At 47.2% G+C, this 19,711-nt stretch overlaps 1 protein-coding gene across 2 annotated transcripts in view; it reads left to right on the forward strand.

Moving 5' to 3' along the window:
• Window positions 1-19,711, forward strand: part of UBL7 (ubiquitin like 7) — a 97,027-nt gene that overhangs the window by 69,773 nt on the left and 7,543 nt on the right. For both annotated transcript variants that reach the window (XM_068106207.2, XM_068106206.2), the window contains exons 6-7: window positions 3,474-3,607; window positions 7,923-7,975. In XM_068106207.2, coding sequence (XP_067962308.2) covers window positions 3,474-3,607; window positions 7,923-7,975 — 187 coding nt within the window. The remainder of the gene's footprint in view (window positions 1-3,473; window positions 3,608-7,922; window positions 7,976-19,711) is intronic.

The raw sequence follows: 19,711 nt of genomic DNA on the forward strand, positions 1-19,711 counted from the left end.
GCTTTCATTGGACATGCTTTGATACAACTCCGCTAAGATACAACCCCACTTTGATACAATCCCCTTTCATCTGACACAGTTTGATACAACCCCACTTTGATAAAACCTACACACACACACACACACACACACACACACACACCACACCACACCACACCACACCACACCACACCACACACACACACACATCGAAACACACACACACACAGATCGAAACACACACACACACACACACACACACACACACACACACACACACACACACACACACCACATCCACACACCACATCCACACACCACATCCACACACCACATCCACACACCACATCCACACACCACATCCACACACCACAACCACACACCACATCCACACACCACATCCACACACACACCCATAAACACACAACATATACACACACACGCACGCACACACACACACACACACACACACACATCCACACACACACACACCTTAGCGACTACCAAATCTGAAAGCTGAATTAAATTCCGACTTGAAATGAGCCTGTACGGCCGCCTGCATGAATCGCGCCAGGTGAAAATTAAAGCACTGCCCTCAGCAAAAGCGCGATTTCTTTATTAGACGATAACTTAAAAATTACAAATCCCACAAACTTTCAATCCTTATTCCTCTCGTGTTCTTATCTCTCAATCACCAAGGGTATGCGAAGCTGGAAACCAATCAGTTACATGGCCTGAGAAAAAAAGTGTTGCATTTCTTCTTCTTTCAACAATAACGACTTCTAGCTTCCAGACCGTAAAATCAATCATGTTGAAATTTTAAACTCTTATTCCTCTTGATGAGAGAGCTTCATTACATTAATATTTCAAGTCGATCAATGCAGCGGTTCAAGAGATTTTAGTTCAATTGCTTTTTAAGATTCTAGTTCAATTATTTGTGACTTATCGGTGTGCCCAAACCATGTGACTTATCAAAACTTCCCAAGTAATGTTTTAACTTCCCCACACGGGGAACGTTTGTGGAAAGTTTCCATTCGATATCTTCAAAAGTTAGGGAGGAGTTAGGATTTAATGTTTATGCTTAAAAATGTCATAACTCCTAAACGTTGCTACCTATGACGTCGCCATGCGGGAACTTTTTGTTCGTCATGGGCATGCGATTCTGCATGCAAAGTTTGGGCTCGATCTGTTTAGCCGTTGTGGAGAAAAAGGGTTTTTAGTGTTTTTCACGAAAAACAATATGGCGGCTGAACCATGCGACGTATGACATCGAAATTTTTTGCATTCTGAATTTTTTTTTCACCGAGGTCAACAAACAACAACAACATGCATTTTAAGGCCATTTTCCCTGCTAGAGCGGGGGTGAGCCTTGCGGTCCCCATGACAATCTTCTCCATTTTGCCCTATTTTCTGCATCTCTCCTTGTTAACCCCCTTGCCCGCATTTCTTCTTCCACCATCTTTAGCCAAGTCTTTCTCGGTCTTCCCCGTCCTCTACTTCCTTCTACATTCATTTCCATCACTCTTCTCAACCAGTCACTTTCATCCTTCCTCAACACATGACCAAACCATCTCAACCTGTTCCTCTTCACAGCATCAATCACAGGCTCTATTCCCATCATCTTTCGCAATTCATCATTTGTCTTCCTCTCTCTCAACGATACTCCGCACATCCACCGAACCATTCGCATTTCCACCCTTTCCAGCCTTCGTTGCTGCTCTACGTTCATTACCCATGTCTCGCTCCCATAAATCATAACACTTCTCACACATGCAGCATACACCTTTCCCTTCAGCTTCAACGACACTCCCCTCCTCATCAGCATGCCACTCAGTTCCCAAAACTTCTTCCATGCACATCTCACTCCAGCAACCGTTGCCGAGTCTGATCCACCTTCTCCATTCAGCATGTCTCCGAGGTAGCAAAATGTTTTCACACCTTCCAGCTTCACGCCGTCTCCAAGATCCAACTCAACATTTCCTCCATCTGCAGCTCCCTCTGTGCACACCTTACATTTGAATGTAGCTGCCACACTGGTTAATGACCCTCTCAGACCACTACATTTTTGATGAACCCACTCAGCGCACATTGTACATTGAATGGAGTTCACTCCGACACCCTTCCTGCACACAGAACATGGCCACTTCCCAGTTCTTTCCACCTCACCACATGCTTTACCATTTGCCATCACCTTTGTCTTTCCGATATTTCACTGAGGTCATGTAAAAAAAATCATATTCGTGGCATCAAGGGGTCTATTTGTCGAATTCTAACTTCGTAACGTTAGCCCTTTTAATATCCTAAATAAACATGTTTTTTGGTCCCATTGCAGAGTTCTTTAGAATGAGCCATGACTCAATTTTTTCCATTGAGCCTTTTCGGAGATATAGAGGGGCAAAGTTGAAGGTGTTTTCCAAGATGGCTCCCATACCACGTGACCTATGACTTCATAATTAGTCATAAAAAATTACACATGTCTATCCGATGACTTGATGAAAATTTCGTGTCAATCGGACAAAAGGTTGCTGAGAATATGAATGATCGTTTTAAGGCCATTTTCCCCGCTAGAGCGGGGGTTAGCCTTGTGGGCCCCATGACAATCATGGTTCCCTGTTTGAGGCAATGTTTTTATGGCCGGATGCCCTTCCTGACGCCAACCCTTAGTCGCCTCTTACGATGCGCAGGGATACGGTGTACCTATTCTAAACCGTGGTACACACCGGGATCATTCATCCCAGCAAGCTGGTACTCAATTTGCTGACCTCGGAAGGATGACAGGCTGAGTCAACCCCCCTGGTGTTAATTCAGCGATGACCGGGATTCGAACCCAGGATCCTAGGATCCCAAGCCTGCAACCTAACCGCTAAGCCAACACCAGGCTCCACCAAAGGTTGCTGAGAACATTGATTCAAAAGTTTCAGAAGGGAACGTCTGGCGGAATAATAAGAAAAACTATCAGAATAATAATAGGTATGCCTCTGCATTTAAATGCAGAGGAAACATAATTCTATTTTTACTGAGAGGCATAAAGTAGAATGATGTCGATTGCTCAGATTTGTAGGCAGGCAGGTATAATATACTGTTTGTGTGTGCCTGCATGCTTAAATCTCATTGTCCTTCCTGAATATGCCCTTTTTCTCCATGTTCCTTTTGATATGGTTGTTGCTTCATTCCTGTGTAAGCATGCTTTATCCTCTCTCTCTATCCTCCCACCACCTCCACCACCCTGCCAAAATCTTTTTTTCACTTGTGCATCGTGTCTGATATCAGCTGTTCTTTTCCCCCTTCCTTTCCAAGTTGTCATACGACTGTGTGCATGTTCATACACATGTGAATGTTTGTGCTTTGGTATTGAAGTAGGGATGCAGCATTTGCTGGATAGGCAGAGTTGCTTTTTCTTGCACCTAAAGTTCCTTATATTGCTTCCTTGTGTAACCCAAATAAAGGTGGGATGGAGAGTGAATGATGGAACACTGTTTGCTTTGACCACACAGGTTGAGCACATCTCATCCCGCACTTCTTAACTGCATGGTGCTGCTGTTGCACTCTGTTGTGGGAAGTTCTCCATTCCCTATTCCAAGTGCAGTCCCTCGGCATCGTGCTTCCTCTGCCAGCTATGATATCCCAGGTGTGTAACAACCTAAGACTCTCATTTCATATTATTAGGCGTGCATACTTGTCGCTTCGGTGATGGATTTAATCAAAAGACAGTATGTTATACTTCACAAACATAGTCATGGTCAAAAAATATTGGCACCCTTGCACTTTTTTCAAATAACTCACAACTTTCTCTAAAAATAAGTTGAAATTGACAAAAGTATTTGGTATCCACAATTCCTTATTTCACTGTTGGTCTTACAGAACCTTTGTTTTTGATTTAGAACTTAATACAACAACAACAACAACAGGCATTTTGAGGCCATTTTCCCTGCTAGAGCGGGGGTTAGCCTTGCGGACCCCATGACGATCTTCTCCATTTTGCCCTATTTTCTGCATCTCCCCTTGTTAACCCCCTTGCCCGCATTTCTTCTTCCACCACCTTTAGCCAAGTCTTTTTTTTTTTTTTTTTTTTTTTCTTTTTTTTTGTATACAAGATCGAGGCTCGTGAAAGAGCGAACATTAATCACACAGAAAGACAAACAGACACACAAAACAAATAACATCGGGAGCGGTAGATAAGATGGGGAGAGAGGGGGAAGGACACAAACACAACATTTGAGAGCAGGGACCGAGAGACATGGAGACATCGAGAGAACTGTGGGAGGGAGAGGGCTTTGGGGGGGAGGCATGGGAAGGGGGGGGGGGGGGTGGGAGAGGTATAAAACATATGGACACTGCCAAGACTTCCAGGAAAGAAGTTGGAATTTCAAACAAGGTGGATCTGGGGTGAATTAGTGGGGGTAGAAAAGATCAAGGTTTTGGATGGGGGAAGATAAGAGATGGTGGTGAACAGCTGTTTTGAAGACCTGGAGGGAGGAGTGTGATTGAAGTGAGTGTGGGAGTTTGTTCCAGAGGCGGGAGAAAAGAGGAATGAAAGAGTGAAGGTGAGCAGAGAGCCGAGATTTCGGCAGTTTAACCATCAGAGGGTGGCTGGCAGATCTTGTGCGACCTGTAGGAATATTTGGGGGACAGAGCACAGAGAGAGCTGGGGGAGCAAGGCCAGAGAGGAGTCGGTAGAAGACAGAAAGACCACCTACCTGCCTGCGGTGAGTGAGTGAAAGGCCCTCAGAGATAGCTTCTTCGCGTGAGATTCCAATGATTCTGAAAGCTTTGGATTCAACAGCGTTAAGCCGAGCCAGGTGTGAAGCAGGAGCACCAGCCCATAGGGGAGAACAGTATTCCATTGAGAAGTGGAATTTCTTCGGTTTTCCCCGTCCTCTACTTCCTTCTACATTCATTTCAATCACTCTTCTCAACCAGCCACTTTCATCCTTCCTCAACACATGACCAAACCATCTCAAATTGTTTCTCTTCACAGCATCAATCACAGGCTCTATTCCCATCATGTTTCGCAATTCATCATTTGTCTTCCTCTCTCTCAACGATACTCCACACATCCACCGAACCATTCGCATTTCCACCCTTTCCAGCCTTCGTTGCCGCTCTACGTTCATTACCCATGTCTCGCTCCCATAAATCATAACATTTCTCACACATGCAGCATACACCTTTCCCTTCAGCTTCAACAACACTCCCCTCCTCATCAGCATGCCACTCAGTTCCCGAAACTTCTTCCATGCACATCTCGCTCTTAGCAACCGTTGCCGAGTCTGATCCACCTTCTCCATTCAGCATGTCTCCAAGGTAGCAAAATGTTTTCACACCTTCCATCTTCACGCTGTCTCCAAGATCCAACTCAACATTTCCTCCATCTGCAGCTCCCTCTGTGCACAACTTACACTTGAATGTAGCTGCCACACTGGTTAATGACCCTCTCAGACCACTACATTTTTGATGAACCCACTCAGTGCACATTGTACATTGAATGGAGTTCACTCCGCCACCATTCCTGTACACAGCACAGGCCACTTCCCAGTTCTTTCCACCTCACCACATGCTTTACCACTTGCCATCACCTTCATTTTTCCTATTCTTCGTTGATTTAGAACTTAATATATTCTTTAAATCAGAAAATAAAAAGAAATGGCATTGGCAAAATTATTGACACCCTTGACTTTGTATTTGGTAGCACAGCCTTTGGACAAAATAACTGCAATCAAGCACTTCCTATAGCCATGAATGAGCTTCCGACACCTCTCTACTGGCAGTTTGGCCCACTCGTCTTGTGCAAACTGCTCCAGTTCTCCCATATTTGAAGGTTGCCTTCTCCCAACTGCTGTTTTCAGATCTCCCCACAGGTGTTCAATGGGATTTAGATCTGAACTCATTGCTGGCCACTTCAGAACAGTCCAGCGTTTGTCTTGAACCATTCCTGGGTGCTTTTTGAAGTGTGTTTGGGGTCATTGTCTTTCTGCAAGACCCATGACCTTCGACAGAGACCCAGCTTTCTGACACTGGGTTGAACATTGCGCTCCAAAATGCCTTTGTAATCTCCTGATTTCATGATGTCATGCACACATTCCAGGTACCCAGTGCCAGAGGCAGCACAGCAACCCTAACATATCACTGAACCTATTCCATGTTTGACTTTAGGGAAGGTGTTATTTTCTATGAAGGCTTCATTTTGTTTTCTGTAAACATAGAGATGATGTGCTTTACCAAAAAGCTCTAATTTGGTCTCATCTGTCCACAGGACATTCTCCCAGAAGGATTTTGGCTTGTTCAGTTTTGTTTTGTCAAACTCCAATCATGTTTTCTTAGAAGTGGGATCCACCTCGGTCTCCTATGATATAACCCCCTTTCATCGAGTTGGCGAAGCATGGTGCAAGTTGAAACTGTCGTACCTTGTGTCTAAAGGTCAGTTTGAATCTGTTTGGCAGTTGATCGAGGTGCTTTCTCCACCATTCGAACAAACCTTCACTGCAATCTTCGATCAAGTTTTCTCTTGCGGCCACGGCCAGGGAGGTTGGCTGTAGTGCCATGGGTCTTAAACCTCCTGATAACATTGCGTATGGTGGACACAGGAACATCAAGGTCTCTGGATTGTCCATGCTTGGCTACAATCTTGTGTCTGAGCTTCTCAGACAATTCTCTGGATTTCTTTATTTTATCCATGCTCATTGCGGTACACACAGTGACACAAAACAGCAGAATGACTCCTTTTCTCAATTCAAACTGGTTGAATAAGTGATTTTTATATTGCAGGCACCTGCAACTCACCACAGGTGAGTTCATTTCCAATGTAAAGGAGAATCACATGCTTGAAATGTAATTATTTCTAACAACTTCGAAAAGGTGCCAATAATATTGTCCGGGCCATTTTAGGATTTCTGTGTGGAATAAGCTAAGATTTAGTACTTTCAAATTTTTTTTTTTGATCCACAGCAAAGCAAAGAAATACATCTGTGGATACCAAAATATTTTTTAATTTCAACAATTTTCTGGAAGAAATGTGCAATTATTTGAAAAAAGTGCAATGGTGCCAATATTTTTGGCCACGACTGTATTGCATATCTATCTGAGTCTCAATGAGGGTGTAAAATGAAGTGAAACGTGTGACAAATGATCTTTTATAACATGTAATTGTTGTCACCGTGGCTGTGGTTATTTTTGTATGCTCCTTCCATGTAATTTAAACATTTAATTTCGCTTCGAGAAATTTGTGTGCTCCATTCGCTTCCTTATAAAGGGTTCCTGCTCTCGTGGAATAATAAATGTTATCGTTGGAACGGCTAGGTCCGCTGCATGAAAGCTTGAGGTCATTCTTCTTCTTCCTCAATCTTTGAAAGAGGGGTTTCTAGAACGGGCATCTTTGAGTGAACAGAAACAATTATTTTTTTTGTAGTAAATTAATTACTAGCTTTCCAACCAAGTAAATTGATTAATTATTAGCTTTTTAACGGTACCATTTTTATTATTCTATGACAGCAGGAACTGCTACGTTGAAGCTCGAGCTCCACGCTGCTTCTTCCTCGATCCTGGAAACACGGGCTTTTAAATCGGGCACCTTCATGATTAAATGGACACAATTTTTGTTCCAAGTAAATCGATTATTAGCTTTCCAACGATATAATACCATTTTTATTATTATTCGACGGCAGGAACCCTTTGGAATAACGACACACACACACACACACACACACACACACACACACACACACACACACACACACACACACACACACACACACACACACACTTCTAGTAATAGACGATCAAGTGAAGTTGTCAGTTGAAAAATGCCACGTGGGATGTGCTCAACTTGGATTTACCATTTTCCCCCAATTTGATCTACCAGTATTTGTTGTTTGTATGCTCCTTCCATGTAATTTGTACATTTGTAGAACTCTTAGTCTTATTTGTGATTTTAATATCACTTTTAGGAGGATTTTCTTTTGATGGTCTTTCTGATGAAGAGGATGATGAGCAATCAAGGGTAAGCTTTCAAAACTCTTCATTTTAAAGCGCTAATTTAAAAGTGCTTATGTTGTGCTATTCTTTGATATCATAGGAATCGGATATAATAATTTATTTTCAGTTGTGGAATTGAAAAATCGGTCTTGAATTTGGCGATTAAACTTGGTTTACTTAAGCTTCAACTCAATGCATAAAGTGAATTTCACTGTTGTAGTGAAATCGTATCCGTACTGAACCCGGGTGGGGATGCTCGCTGCTCGCTGTCATTGTTGTCCCCACTAGGGGCGTGACTATAAGACCCGTTGCTGTGTCAGTGCTCCGAGACTTCTCCCTTGTGACATGTTACATCGGTAGCCTCGTTAATGGTACGCCTTTATAGAATATCTAGCTTGCTTGCATTGACTGATATGAATGGCTTTATGAGATGTCGCATCGTATGCTTATTGTGTATTTCTACTTACAGGAATGATGTGATGATCTAAATGCAATTAAACCAAACCGTTGGACTAAAAGTTGTGCGGACCTGAATGGTTTTCCACAACACTTAATTGCATTTAGATCTGCTGACATGGCTGGCAACAAGACGTTGACGGTGTCCATTTTCAGCGCCGACCCACAAGCCACGGACGGAGGCTTGCAACTCAAGCACTGGCTCAAGCAACTGGAGCATCTCTTTAATGAGCCTGATACCGCTCCGACGCCTGCCGCGAAGCTGGCAATATTACACTCAAAAATCGACTACCGGGTCTACCACGCGGTCGCTCAATGCACGACGTATGATCTTACCGTCGCGGAGCTCAAGCGGCTTTATATAAAAGAAAAAAGCCCTGTGTATGCGCGTTATTTGCTGCAGACGCGACGGCAGCAACCCAACGAGCCTATGGATCATTACGCCCAGGAGCTCCGGCAGCTCATGCTGGACAGCGCCCAGCCACGGACTCCCGAGCAGGCTAAAGATGATCGACTTTTAGATGCCTTCATAGCAGGGGTCTCCTCTCAGGAACTACGTCTCAAACTCTTGGAGAAGACCGACCTGACCTTCGCTACGGCGGTTGAGCAAGCGACGGTGTATACTGAAGCGCGGATGCAATCGAACGCCTATGATCGCACGCGCCTTTTGGCGGGCACCTCACTACACGCCCGGCCGGAGAGGACCACTGACGAGGACGTGGATCCGCCTGCTGAACTCCGGGATGCTCCGGAGGATGACCCTACCCTGACAGCTGCCGTTACGACCAGCAGACCCAAGGCCTTGCGCGGGGCCGCATGTTTTTTTTGTGGAGGGCCTCGTCATGCCCGAGTCGTGTGTCCGGCACGTGACGCTATTTGCCATTTGTGCTCGCTAAAGGGACATTACGCGAAAGTGTGCAAGAAATCGGCACGCGGCTCGCGGCCCTTCGACTCGCGCAGCCGCGGTCGCGCAGGCGCGGCAACCTTGAACGGGCTTGTAGCAGAACCCACGAGCCCAGCGCCTTACCCGTCTTCGAAGGGGAGGGCCCCTCGCTGCGGCCCGCTGGGCGCTCAGACAACCTTGACTGGCGCCACCGGAAAGCCACCACCGTCTCATTCTCCATCGGGGACAAAGGCCGCGTCCTTGGCCAAACCTCGAGCCACGCAAGGGAAGAAACAGCTTTCGAATACTACGGAAGCCTTTTGTCAAAGCGACCAAACGAAAAAGGCGATTTCGAATACTACTACGGAAGCCTTTTGTCAAAGCGACCAAACGAAAAAGGCGATTTCGAATACTACGGAAGCCTTTTGTCAAAGCGACCAAACGAAAAAGGCGATTTCGGCTACAACGGAAGCCTTTATCTGCCAGGAGTGTCAAAAGGCGATGTCAAATACTACTGAGGCCTTTTCTCATCGGATTTTGAATCGCGAAACACCGGAATGCTGGGGAAAGCCCTCTGATGACGATAATGGATTCCCCATGGTCAACGCAGACTCCGGCCACGATCGCAAAACTGCTGCTGGTGTAGGATCCACCCGCGAGGCTGGTCCGACCCATTCGGGGGGCTCAGTCCCGCTCCCAGCTGCCTCGTCTGGCCTGGCTCAAGCCCTTATTCCCCTTATGGTTGAGGGCCATTGTGTTCAGGCCTTGGTGGACACCGGATCTACGGATAGTTTTATCGACCAGCGACTTGTGCTCAGGCATGGATGGCGGATCGGGCGGTCTACACGACGGATCTTCATGGCATCCCAGGGACTCCGGCTTAGCACAAAAGGGGAATGCCGATTGAAACTAGTGCTAAAGGGACGGGTTTTCCCTGATGTACACCTTATGGTTTTACCCGCATTATGTGCTGATATTCTGCTAGGACACGATTTTCTTAAGCTGCATGGACGTCTGGTAATGGAGTTCGGTGGGCCTGACACTCTTGTTGTGGGGGCGGACGACGCGCTAACGGTGTGCGCCCTAGCGCAAATGGACGTCCGTCCGCTTTCGCTGTTCCCCAATCTAACCTCCGACTGTACCCCTGTCGCGGTAAAATCGAGACGCTACTCCCGCGCGGACATGCAATTCATTGCGGACGAAACGACTCAGCTCTTGAAAGACGGCATCATAGAACCTAGTAGGTCACCGTGGCGTGCCCAGGTCTTAGTGGTGCGCAGTGAGGCCCATCGCAAACGCATGGTAATCGACTATTCCCAAACGATTAACCGCTTTACACAGCTGGATGCCTACCCCCTTCCGGGGATGGACGCGCTAGTGCAACAGGTGTCCCAGTATTCGGTCTATAGTACTCTCGATCTCCGTAGTGCGTACCACCAGATCCCTATCTCTAGGGCGGATCGTATCTATACCGCTTTCGAGTCGGGGCAGCGGTTGTACCAATTTACACGATTGCCCTTTGGGGTGACGAACGGGGTCGCTTGTTTCCAGAGGGCCATGGATGACCTCGTTGCGCGGGAGCACTTAACCGATGTTTTCGTCTACCTCGATAACCTTACGGTTTGTGGATATGACCAAGGGCACCATGACGCTAATCTGAAGCGCTTCCTTGAGGTCGCGCAACGGTATCACTTAACTATGAACGAGGATAAGTGCCGATACTCCCTACGCACCATAGATCTTCTGGGGTACACCGTGACCCATGGCTCTGTCTCTCCGGATAAGGAACGTCTGCGACCTTTGCTCGACATGGCCCCTCCCTGCGATCGGGCTTCCCTGAAACGCGCCCTTGGGCTGTTCGCCCATTACTCCAAATGGGTGCAAAATTTCTCCGCGAAACTTCGCCCCCTTGTGGCCTGCGACACCTTTCCCCTGAGTTCGGCCGCATTGACGGCCTTTGAAGGACTTAAGACCGACATCGCCCGAGCCGCCGTAGCAACCATTGACGAGAGCGGCTCGTTCGTCCTCGAAAGTGACGCCTCGGATCAGGCCATCGCGGCGACCCTCTCCCAAGGGGGACGTCCCGTGGCTTTCTTTTCACGGACTCTTACCTCCGCTGAGCGGCGGCACTCGTCCGTTGAAAAGGAAGCGTATGCGATCGTCGAGTCTATTCGGCGATGGCGCCCGTACCTACTCGGGCGGAGCTTCCAAATCATCACGGACCAGCAAAGCGTTGCGTTCATGTACGACACCTTACACGCCCAGCGCATTAAGAACGAGAAAATCACTCGCTGGCGTATCGAACTCGCCGACTTCTGTTACACCATCAAATATCGCCCAGGGAAGGATAACCAGGCCGCCGATGCCTTATCGCGCCCCACTACATGTGCTGGTATCACCTCGTTGGAGGGCCTACGGGTGCTGCATGCTACTGCGGGCCATCCCGGCGTAACGCGTTTCGCTCATTTCGTGCGGAGTGGGAATCTCCCTTACTCGATTGACGATATCCGCCGTATCTGTCGCGACTGCGCTATCTGCGCGGAAATCAAACCGCGTTTCTATAACCCCCCTATGGGGACTCTGGTGAAGGCTACACGCCCGTGGGAACGCTTGGCGATGGATTTCAAGGGCCCTTTGCCGGTGTCGAGCGGCTCTCGCTAGCTGCTCACTATCGTTGATGAGTACTCACGATTCCCCTTTGCTTATATGTGCGCGGACATGACTGCTGCCACGGTGATGCGTTGCTTACAGAACTTGTTCTCAATGTTCGGTTACCCGGCCTATGTCCATACCGACCGGGGTGCAGTCTTCTTGTCTCAGGAGGTGCGCGGCTATCTGCTCCAAAACAACGTTGCGTCTAGTTACACCACGCCGTATAGACCCCAGGCTAATGGGCAGATCGAACGCTTCAACGGGATTATCTGGAGGGCCGTCATGCTCCATCTCCGGACCCACGGCCGGGGCCTCGATAAATGGGCTTGGTCGCTACCTGCGGCGTTGAACTCAATCCGGGCACTCCTGAGTACGGCAACTAACCAAACTCCCCACGAGCGTCTTTTCCACCACCCCAGGAGCTCGGGGTGTATACGGTCTTTGCCCAGTTGGCTCGCTGGGCCCGGGCCGGCCTACCTTAAACGGGCAGTTCGCGCGAGCAAGTACGACCCCCTTGTGGACAAAGTGCAGATTCTCCAGGCTAATCCTGAGCATGCTCGTGTGATGACGTCTGATGGTCGTGAGACTACTGTCTCCGTTCGTCATCTTGCCCCTTGCGGGGTCGACGACCTTAGTAGGGAATCGGACGAACCAGTCGAACCCGTCTATGAGACTATGACCTCTCCCGACGCTCCCATCGCCGACAGTCCACCGACCCTCCCCCCGTCGAGACTGCCCGGGTCCGACGACTTGGCGTTACCCCCTTCATCACCCGACCCTGTTGACGCCTCTGACACCGGGGATACAGGGTTACGAGACGCCGTACCCGGGGAATTTCGAACGCGTGCTGGCAGAGAAAGTCGCCGCCCGGCCCGCTACGGTTGGGCCGACTAATACTCCGCGCCCATGCTGACGCTCACTCGCTTTTAGCCACGCGGCCGTATAATTCTGACGGGGGGGGGTGAATGTAGTGAAATCGTATCCGTACTGAACCCGGGTGGGGATGCTCGCTGCTCGCTGTCATTGTTGTCCCCACTAGGGGCGTGACTATAAGACCCGTTGCTGTGTCAGTGCTCCGAGACTTCTCCCTTGTGACATGTTACATCGGTAGCCTCGTTAATGGTACGCCTTTATAGAATATCTAGCTTGCTTGCATTGACTGATATGAATGGCTTTATGAGATGTCGCATCGTATGCTTATTGTGTATTTCTACTTACAGGAATGATGTGATGATCTAAATGCAATTAAACCAAACCGTTGGACTAAAAGTTGTGCGGACCTGAATGGTTTTCCACAACAACTGTCACTAATTGTGCCAATTATTAGTCTGGTGCTGGGCTAGCGGCTAGGGTGCCGGCTTAGGATCCTAGGATCCTGGGTTCGAATCCCGGTCGATCGCTGAATTAACGCCAGGGGGGTTGACTCAGCCTGTCATCCTTCCGAGGTCGGCAAATTGAGTACCAGTTCACTGCTAATTCCCTGTTTGTCGTAAAAAGGCGACAAAAAGGGTTGGTGGCAGGAAGGGCATCCGGCCGTAAAACATTGCTTCAAAAAGGGGACCAAAAAAAACAACAACAACCACGGTCCCCGAAAAAGGCCAACCCCCGCTTGCAGGGAAAAATGGCCTCCAAAGGTTTTTTTTTTTTTTTTTTGTGCCAATTGTATCATGTATGATTGTGCATGGGCAAGTATGAGTCATTTGTTGACCACTTGGTGCCCAACTTCTCTGTCTGTGTTGCTATAAATCGTGGAGCAGTGAGGATTCATCAAATTTTAACGTGGTGAAGGTGTTATGCCCATGTGACATTCTTGGAGGCATGACTGCACAATACAGTATGTCATGGAAAAATGTGTACGGATGGTTTTGAAAAGGACACGCACGATGACGGATGAGTCATCTGTAATGGAATATACCGGTTCGCAAGGCCATCGTTAATTGCACACACTCATTCGTTCTTTTAGAAACCGTTTATATCATTAGTACACGTTTTTCACAACGTATGGTTTGTAACATATTGTGGTTATTCTCCAATTAATGTGATGGTTTGACACTTTCACGAAGCAAAAACCTGATGAATCTTCGCTGCTCTGTAACAGTGCTCTTGTTGTAGGGCAACCATCTTTGCAGCACAATTACTGGCACCACACATGGGGAAGTCGAGTACCAAGTGGTCAACAAATGATTAATTTGCACTTACTCCTGCAGTATCACACATACTTCAGTAATTGCATTGCACACATGCATGATTAGTGGTAGTAAGGCAATAGTGATTGGGGGCTTGGGGTGAGGTTGACGGGGCCAAGCGAGAACGTGGATGGGGCACCAAAAACGTTTTCATGCCACATTTGGTTGTATATTATTATAAATTTCAATACAACGGACTCGTGACAGCACGAGACGTAACTTTCAAAACTAGAGCAATGCGACTGTGTCGCCAATATGCCTCCGCATAGTCCCACAATGGGTAGATGCCCTCGTTCACTGTTCGAAAAATAAACAAGTTTGATTTAAATCCCTTCAGCTGTTTTCAAGTATCACATTTTCACCAGCCATGACAGGTTTCACATCGATCTGTGAAGCGGTTTCAGAGAAGGGATTTTTTTTTAAATTATCGGTTTTCAAGATAATATGGAGAAGTACATGTTGTTGACCGATCAGTTGCAGAAGAAGTACATGGAGAAGAGGAAGAAGTTGTTTCTTGGGTTTGTTGATCTGGAGAAAGCATTCGATAGGGTTCCACGCAAAGGATTGACATGGGCATTGAGGAAGTTAGGAGTGGAGGAATGGTTGATCAGAGTAGTGATGGCAATGTTCAAAAGAGCGTGCACAGCTGTAAGGACGAAGGACGTGAACAGTGGTGAGTTTGAGGTGAAGGTGGAAGTGCATCAGGGGTCGGTACTAAGTCCACTCCTATTTGTAGCTGTGATGGAGGTGCTGGCTCGGAACATAAAGGAGGGTTTACCGTGGGAGTTGTTGTGTGCAGATGATCTGGTGTTGATTGCAGAAAGTATGGATGGACTGAAGGAGAAGATGAACAAGTGGAAGGAATGTATGGAGACAAAAGGTCTGAAGGTGAATATCAGAAAAACGAAGGTGATGGCAAGTGGTAAAGCATGTGGTGAGGTGGAAAGAACTGGGAAGTGGCCGTGTGCTGTGTGCAGGAAGGGTGTCGGAGTGAATTCCATTCAATGTACAATGTGCGCTGAGTGGGTTCATCAAAAATGTAGTGGTCTGAGAGGGTGATTAACCAGTGTGGTAGCTACATTCAAGTGTAAGGTGTGCACAGAGGGAGCTGCAGATGGAGGAAATGTTGAGTTGGATCTTGGAGACGGCATGAAGCTGGAAGGTGTGAAAACATTTTGTTACCTCGGTGACATGCTGAATGGAGAAGGTGGATCAGGTTCGGCAACGGTTGCTAGAGTGAGATGTGCATGGAAGAAGTTTCGGGAACTGAGTGGCGTGCTGACGAGGAGGGGAGTGTCGTTGAAGCTGAAGGGAAATGTGTATGTTGCATGTGTGAGAAGTGTTATGATTTATGGGGGCGAGACATGGGTAATGAACGTAGAGCAGCAACGAAGGCTGGAAAAGGTGGAAATGCGAATGGTTCGGTGGATGTGTGGAGTATCGTTGAGAGAGAGGAAGACAAATGATGAATTGCGAAAGATGATGGGAATAGAGCCTGTGATGGATGCTGTGAAGAGAAACAGTTTGAGATGGTTTGGTGATGTGTTGAAGGATGAAAGTGACTGGTTGAGAAGAGCGATGGAAATGAATGTAGAAGGAAGTAGAGGACGGGGAAGACCGAGAAAGACTTGGCTGAAGATGGTCGAAGAAGAAATGCGGGCAAGGGGGTTAACAAGGGGAGATGGAGAAGATTATCATGGGGGCTGCAAGGCTAACCCCCGCTCTGGCAGGGAAAATGGCCTTAAAATGCCTGTTGTTGTTTCAAGATAATATGGCTGCGACACCACGTGACATATGACCTTACAAATGTACACTCTGCATATGTATGGGAAGGGGATCACGTTTGTGAACTTTCGTGTTGAGTGGATAAGGTTCATTTTGCTATCCAAGATGACTGCCAAACCACGTGACCAATGACGTTTTTGTGGTCATCTTTTAATCGCCATGCCTAGTCAATGACATACGTAAAGTTTTGAGTCAATCAATTTGGTGGTTTGGAAGAAGAATTTTTTAAGGTTTTAGGTTAAATACAATATGGCTGCCAAACCATGTGACCTATGATTTCATAAATTTAATATTTCAATACAATCTCCATCATCAATCTCTGATTTAGCTCTCCATCAATCCCCCGTCCAAAAAAATATCAGCCCTGCCAAAAAAACTCCAGCAATTACATTTTCTTCCAGAAAACCTGGTTAAAAGTTTTTTTTTCTCTTTTTTATTTTATTTTGTATACAGAGTCGAAGCTTGTGTAAGAGCAAACACATTAAACACAAAAACATGCACAGGCATATAAAGGGAGTGGGAGACGAGAGGGGGAGGGAGAGGAAAGCATTACAAGCACAACAACAGCAGAGAACAGGGACGTCGGTAGATCTGTGGAAGGGAGAGGGCTGAGGGAGGAAGGGAGGTGGGACACGGTATAAAACAATTTGACACTACTAGGAATTCCAGGAAAGAAGTCTGAGATTGAAAGAGGTGGATATGGGGTGTTTTAATAGGGGTAGAAAATATCAAGGTTTTGGATGGGGGAAGATAAGAGATAGTGGTGAACAGCTGTTTTAAAGACAGGGAGGAGAGGGATTGAAGACAGTGTGTGTGGAAGTTTGTTCCAGATGTGGGGAAAAAAGAAAGAGGAATGAAAGAGTGAAGGTGAGCAGAGAGTCTTGATTTTGGCAGTTTCAATGGAAGAGGGTTTTTGGCAGATCTTGTGTGTCCTGAAGGAATATTTGGGGGACAGAGCAGGGGGAGCTAGGCCGCAGAGGAGTCTGTAGAAGACAGAAAGACCACCACCCTCCCTGTGGTGAGAGAGAGAAAGGCCCTCAGAATCATCTTCATCGCTGGAGATACCAATGATTTTGAAAGCTTTGGTTTCAACAGCTTGAAGCCGAGCAAGGTGTGAGGCAGGGGCACCAGCCCAGAGGGGAGAGCAGTATTCCATCAAGCTGCGGATGAAAGCTTTGTAAGTGGTGAGGAGCTCAGAAGAGCCCAGAAAGGATTTCACATGACAGAGGATGCCCATTCGGCGACTGGCTTTGTAGGCCAGGTTGGAAATGTGGATTTCCCAGGAAAGATCATGGCAGATAGTGAGATCCAAAAGATTGAGTGACAGAACTTCTTGGAGAGGATTGTTGACAAAGTAGATGGGAGGGTTTTCCATACGGTCTTTTCGGAGAGACATCGTGAGAGTGTGAGATTTGTCAGGATTGAAAGACATGTTCCACTTGTTTGACCAGTTTGTGATTTTTTTTTCCAGGTCTGCAGAGAGTGAAGAGGCTGCTGTCTTCCGATCTGAGAGTTGAGATATGGAGTGGCAGAGAATGGAGTAATCAGCAACGAGAGAGGATTTTCCAGAGAGTCGGAGAGATGATTGATGAAGACCAGAAAAAGCACAGGGCCCAGAACACTTCCTTAAGGAACTCCAGCCTGGACAGGAAGGGGAGATGAGATAATTCCATTCAGGGCCACATGTTGATTGCAACCTGAGAGGAAGTCCTCAAGCCATGCGTGGATGTTACCATGGATGCCTTAAGAGGATAGTTTGGTGAGCAGGGCGGTGTGCCAGGCCGTATCGAAGGCACGATATATGTGAAGGGAAAGGGCTCTGATATCCTGTTTGGCATTGAGGACCTCCATCCATTGTTGAGATGGCAGAAGCAGCATGTCCAGAGTAGAGTGGCCTTGTCTGAATCCAAATTGATGATCCGATATCAAGCCATTGGGGAAGAGGAAGGATTTAATTTCAGAAGCGATGATGGATTCCGTGGCTTTGCTGATTATTGGGAGCAGGCTGATTGGTCTGTAGTTGCAAGGATCTGTTTTGCACCTTTTTGTGTAACGCGGTAATGGTTGATTTCCAAGCCTATGGCAGGTGACCTTGAGCAAAAGAGAGGATGAAGAGAACAGAGAGAGGGTGAGATGGAGTGGCAGAGCACGATTTTAGGACCCGTGGGCTGATGCCGTCTTGTCCAGTTGCAGAATCAGAGTCTAGGTTTGACAGAAACCTCTCCACCTTGTCGGGAGAGGACACAGAGTGCAGGAGCAGCTGGGTTTGACTGGGTAAGGTGGGCACAGAGAGAGATGGGTTTTGGACACAATCTTTTGAGGCAAACACAGAGTTGAGGCATTCAGCCTTTTCCTGGACAATGTCCGCTCTGCAGCCGTTTGAGGTAAGGGAGGGGATGGAAGCGGAACAAACACCAGAAACAGATTTTTTTTTTTTTTTTTTTTTTGTATACTGAATCGAGGCTCGTGAAAGAGCTAACATTTATTTCACAAACAAATCAACCAGACAAACAAAACATACAAAAAGAGGGAGCGGAAGACAAGATGGGGAGAGGAGGGGAAGCACACAAACACAACACCTGAGAGCAGGGAGAAGCGTGGGAGGGAGAGGGGGTGGGGGGGTGGGGGGGGAGAGGTATAAAACACAAGGAGACCAAGGACTTCCAGGACAGAAGTTGGTTTGAAGAAGGGAGACAGGATTGAGAGTTCAGTCTTGAGAGTAGAGAGATATTGCTTCCTGGCTCTCCTGAGGGTGGACACACACTTGTTCCGAGCTTTGTGAAAGGAACTGAGATTACCTTCCGTTGGATTTGCCTTCCATGAGGCGAAGGCAAGTTGTTTCAGAGCAACTGCCTCACCACAAGATTCAGTGTACCATGGATGGGAGGAAGGGTAAGACAACTGAAGACGAGATGGGATAAATCTGTGCATGAGAGAGAGAGCAGTTTGCTTTGGAAGAATTTCGAGGATGAGTTGATGTCAGAGGCAGTAGGGATGGGAGACCAGTCCAGATGATTGTTGGTTGCTTGAAGACCATGCCAGTCAGCCTGAGTGAAATGCCAGACTCGTCGATGCTGAGGAGGCTCTCTGAGAATGGCCAGAGAGATGTCCACTTTAACAAGCACATGATCAGAAGAACCGATTGGAGCAGAGGAAGAGCAGCAGACATTTGCAGGGAAGTTGGTCATAACCAAGTCTAGAAGAGAGGATGCTCCATTGATTGAGATCCGGTTCGGGAAGTTGCCAGATTATGTCAGTCCCAATGAGTCGCAGAAGTCCTTTGCTGAGGTTCCTTGGCTGGTGAGAGAGGTACCCACATCCAGCCAGCTGGCATGATGACAGTTGAAGTTGCCCCATTTGAGGAAGAGAGAGAGTTGGGATGAGCGGATAGAAGTTGGTCCATGTTGTCAGATAGCGAGATGTAAATGGATTCATCACTGTTTGGAGGACGGTACAGAACACATGAACAAAATGTGGGAGCGAAGGGGAGGCCATAGCCAGAGGTACTCCTGGGGGTGTGGTGGAGAGAGGGCAGGTTAAACTCTTGGTTAAACTTTCATGAGTGCACATGCCAACTCTTTTGTTTTTCACTTCTCCTGTGTGTGGAACCACACTCCAACCAGCACCTGTGCTATATCGCCATTCCAGCGCCACTCTTCCAGGGATTCAAGCAGGTGGTGCATCACTATCCCCATCCTTGCCCACAATTTTTTTTTACAAAACTCCAACTAATCCAACCCTGTTACTTATAGGTTGCAGTGTTTCTTATCTATCTATCCATCTCTTTCCTCTTTTTCCT

Source organism: Myxine glutinosa, chromosome 2, assembly GCF_964187855.1.
Source record: "Myxine glutinosa chromosome 2, kmMyxGlut1.1, whole genome shotgun sequence".
Taxonomy (NCBI): Eukaryota; Metazoa; Chordata; class Myxini; order Myxiniformes; family Myxinidae; genus Myxine; species Myxine glutinosa.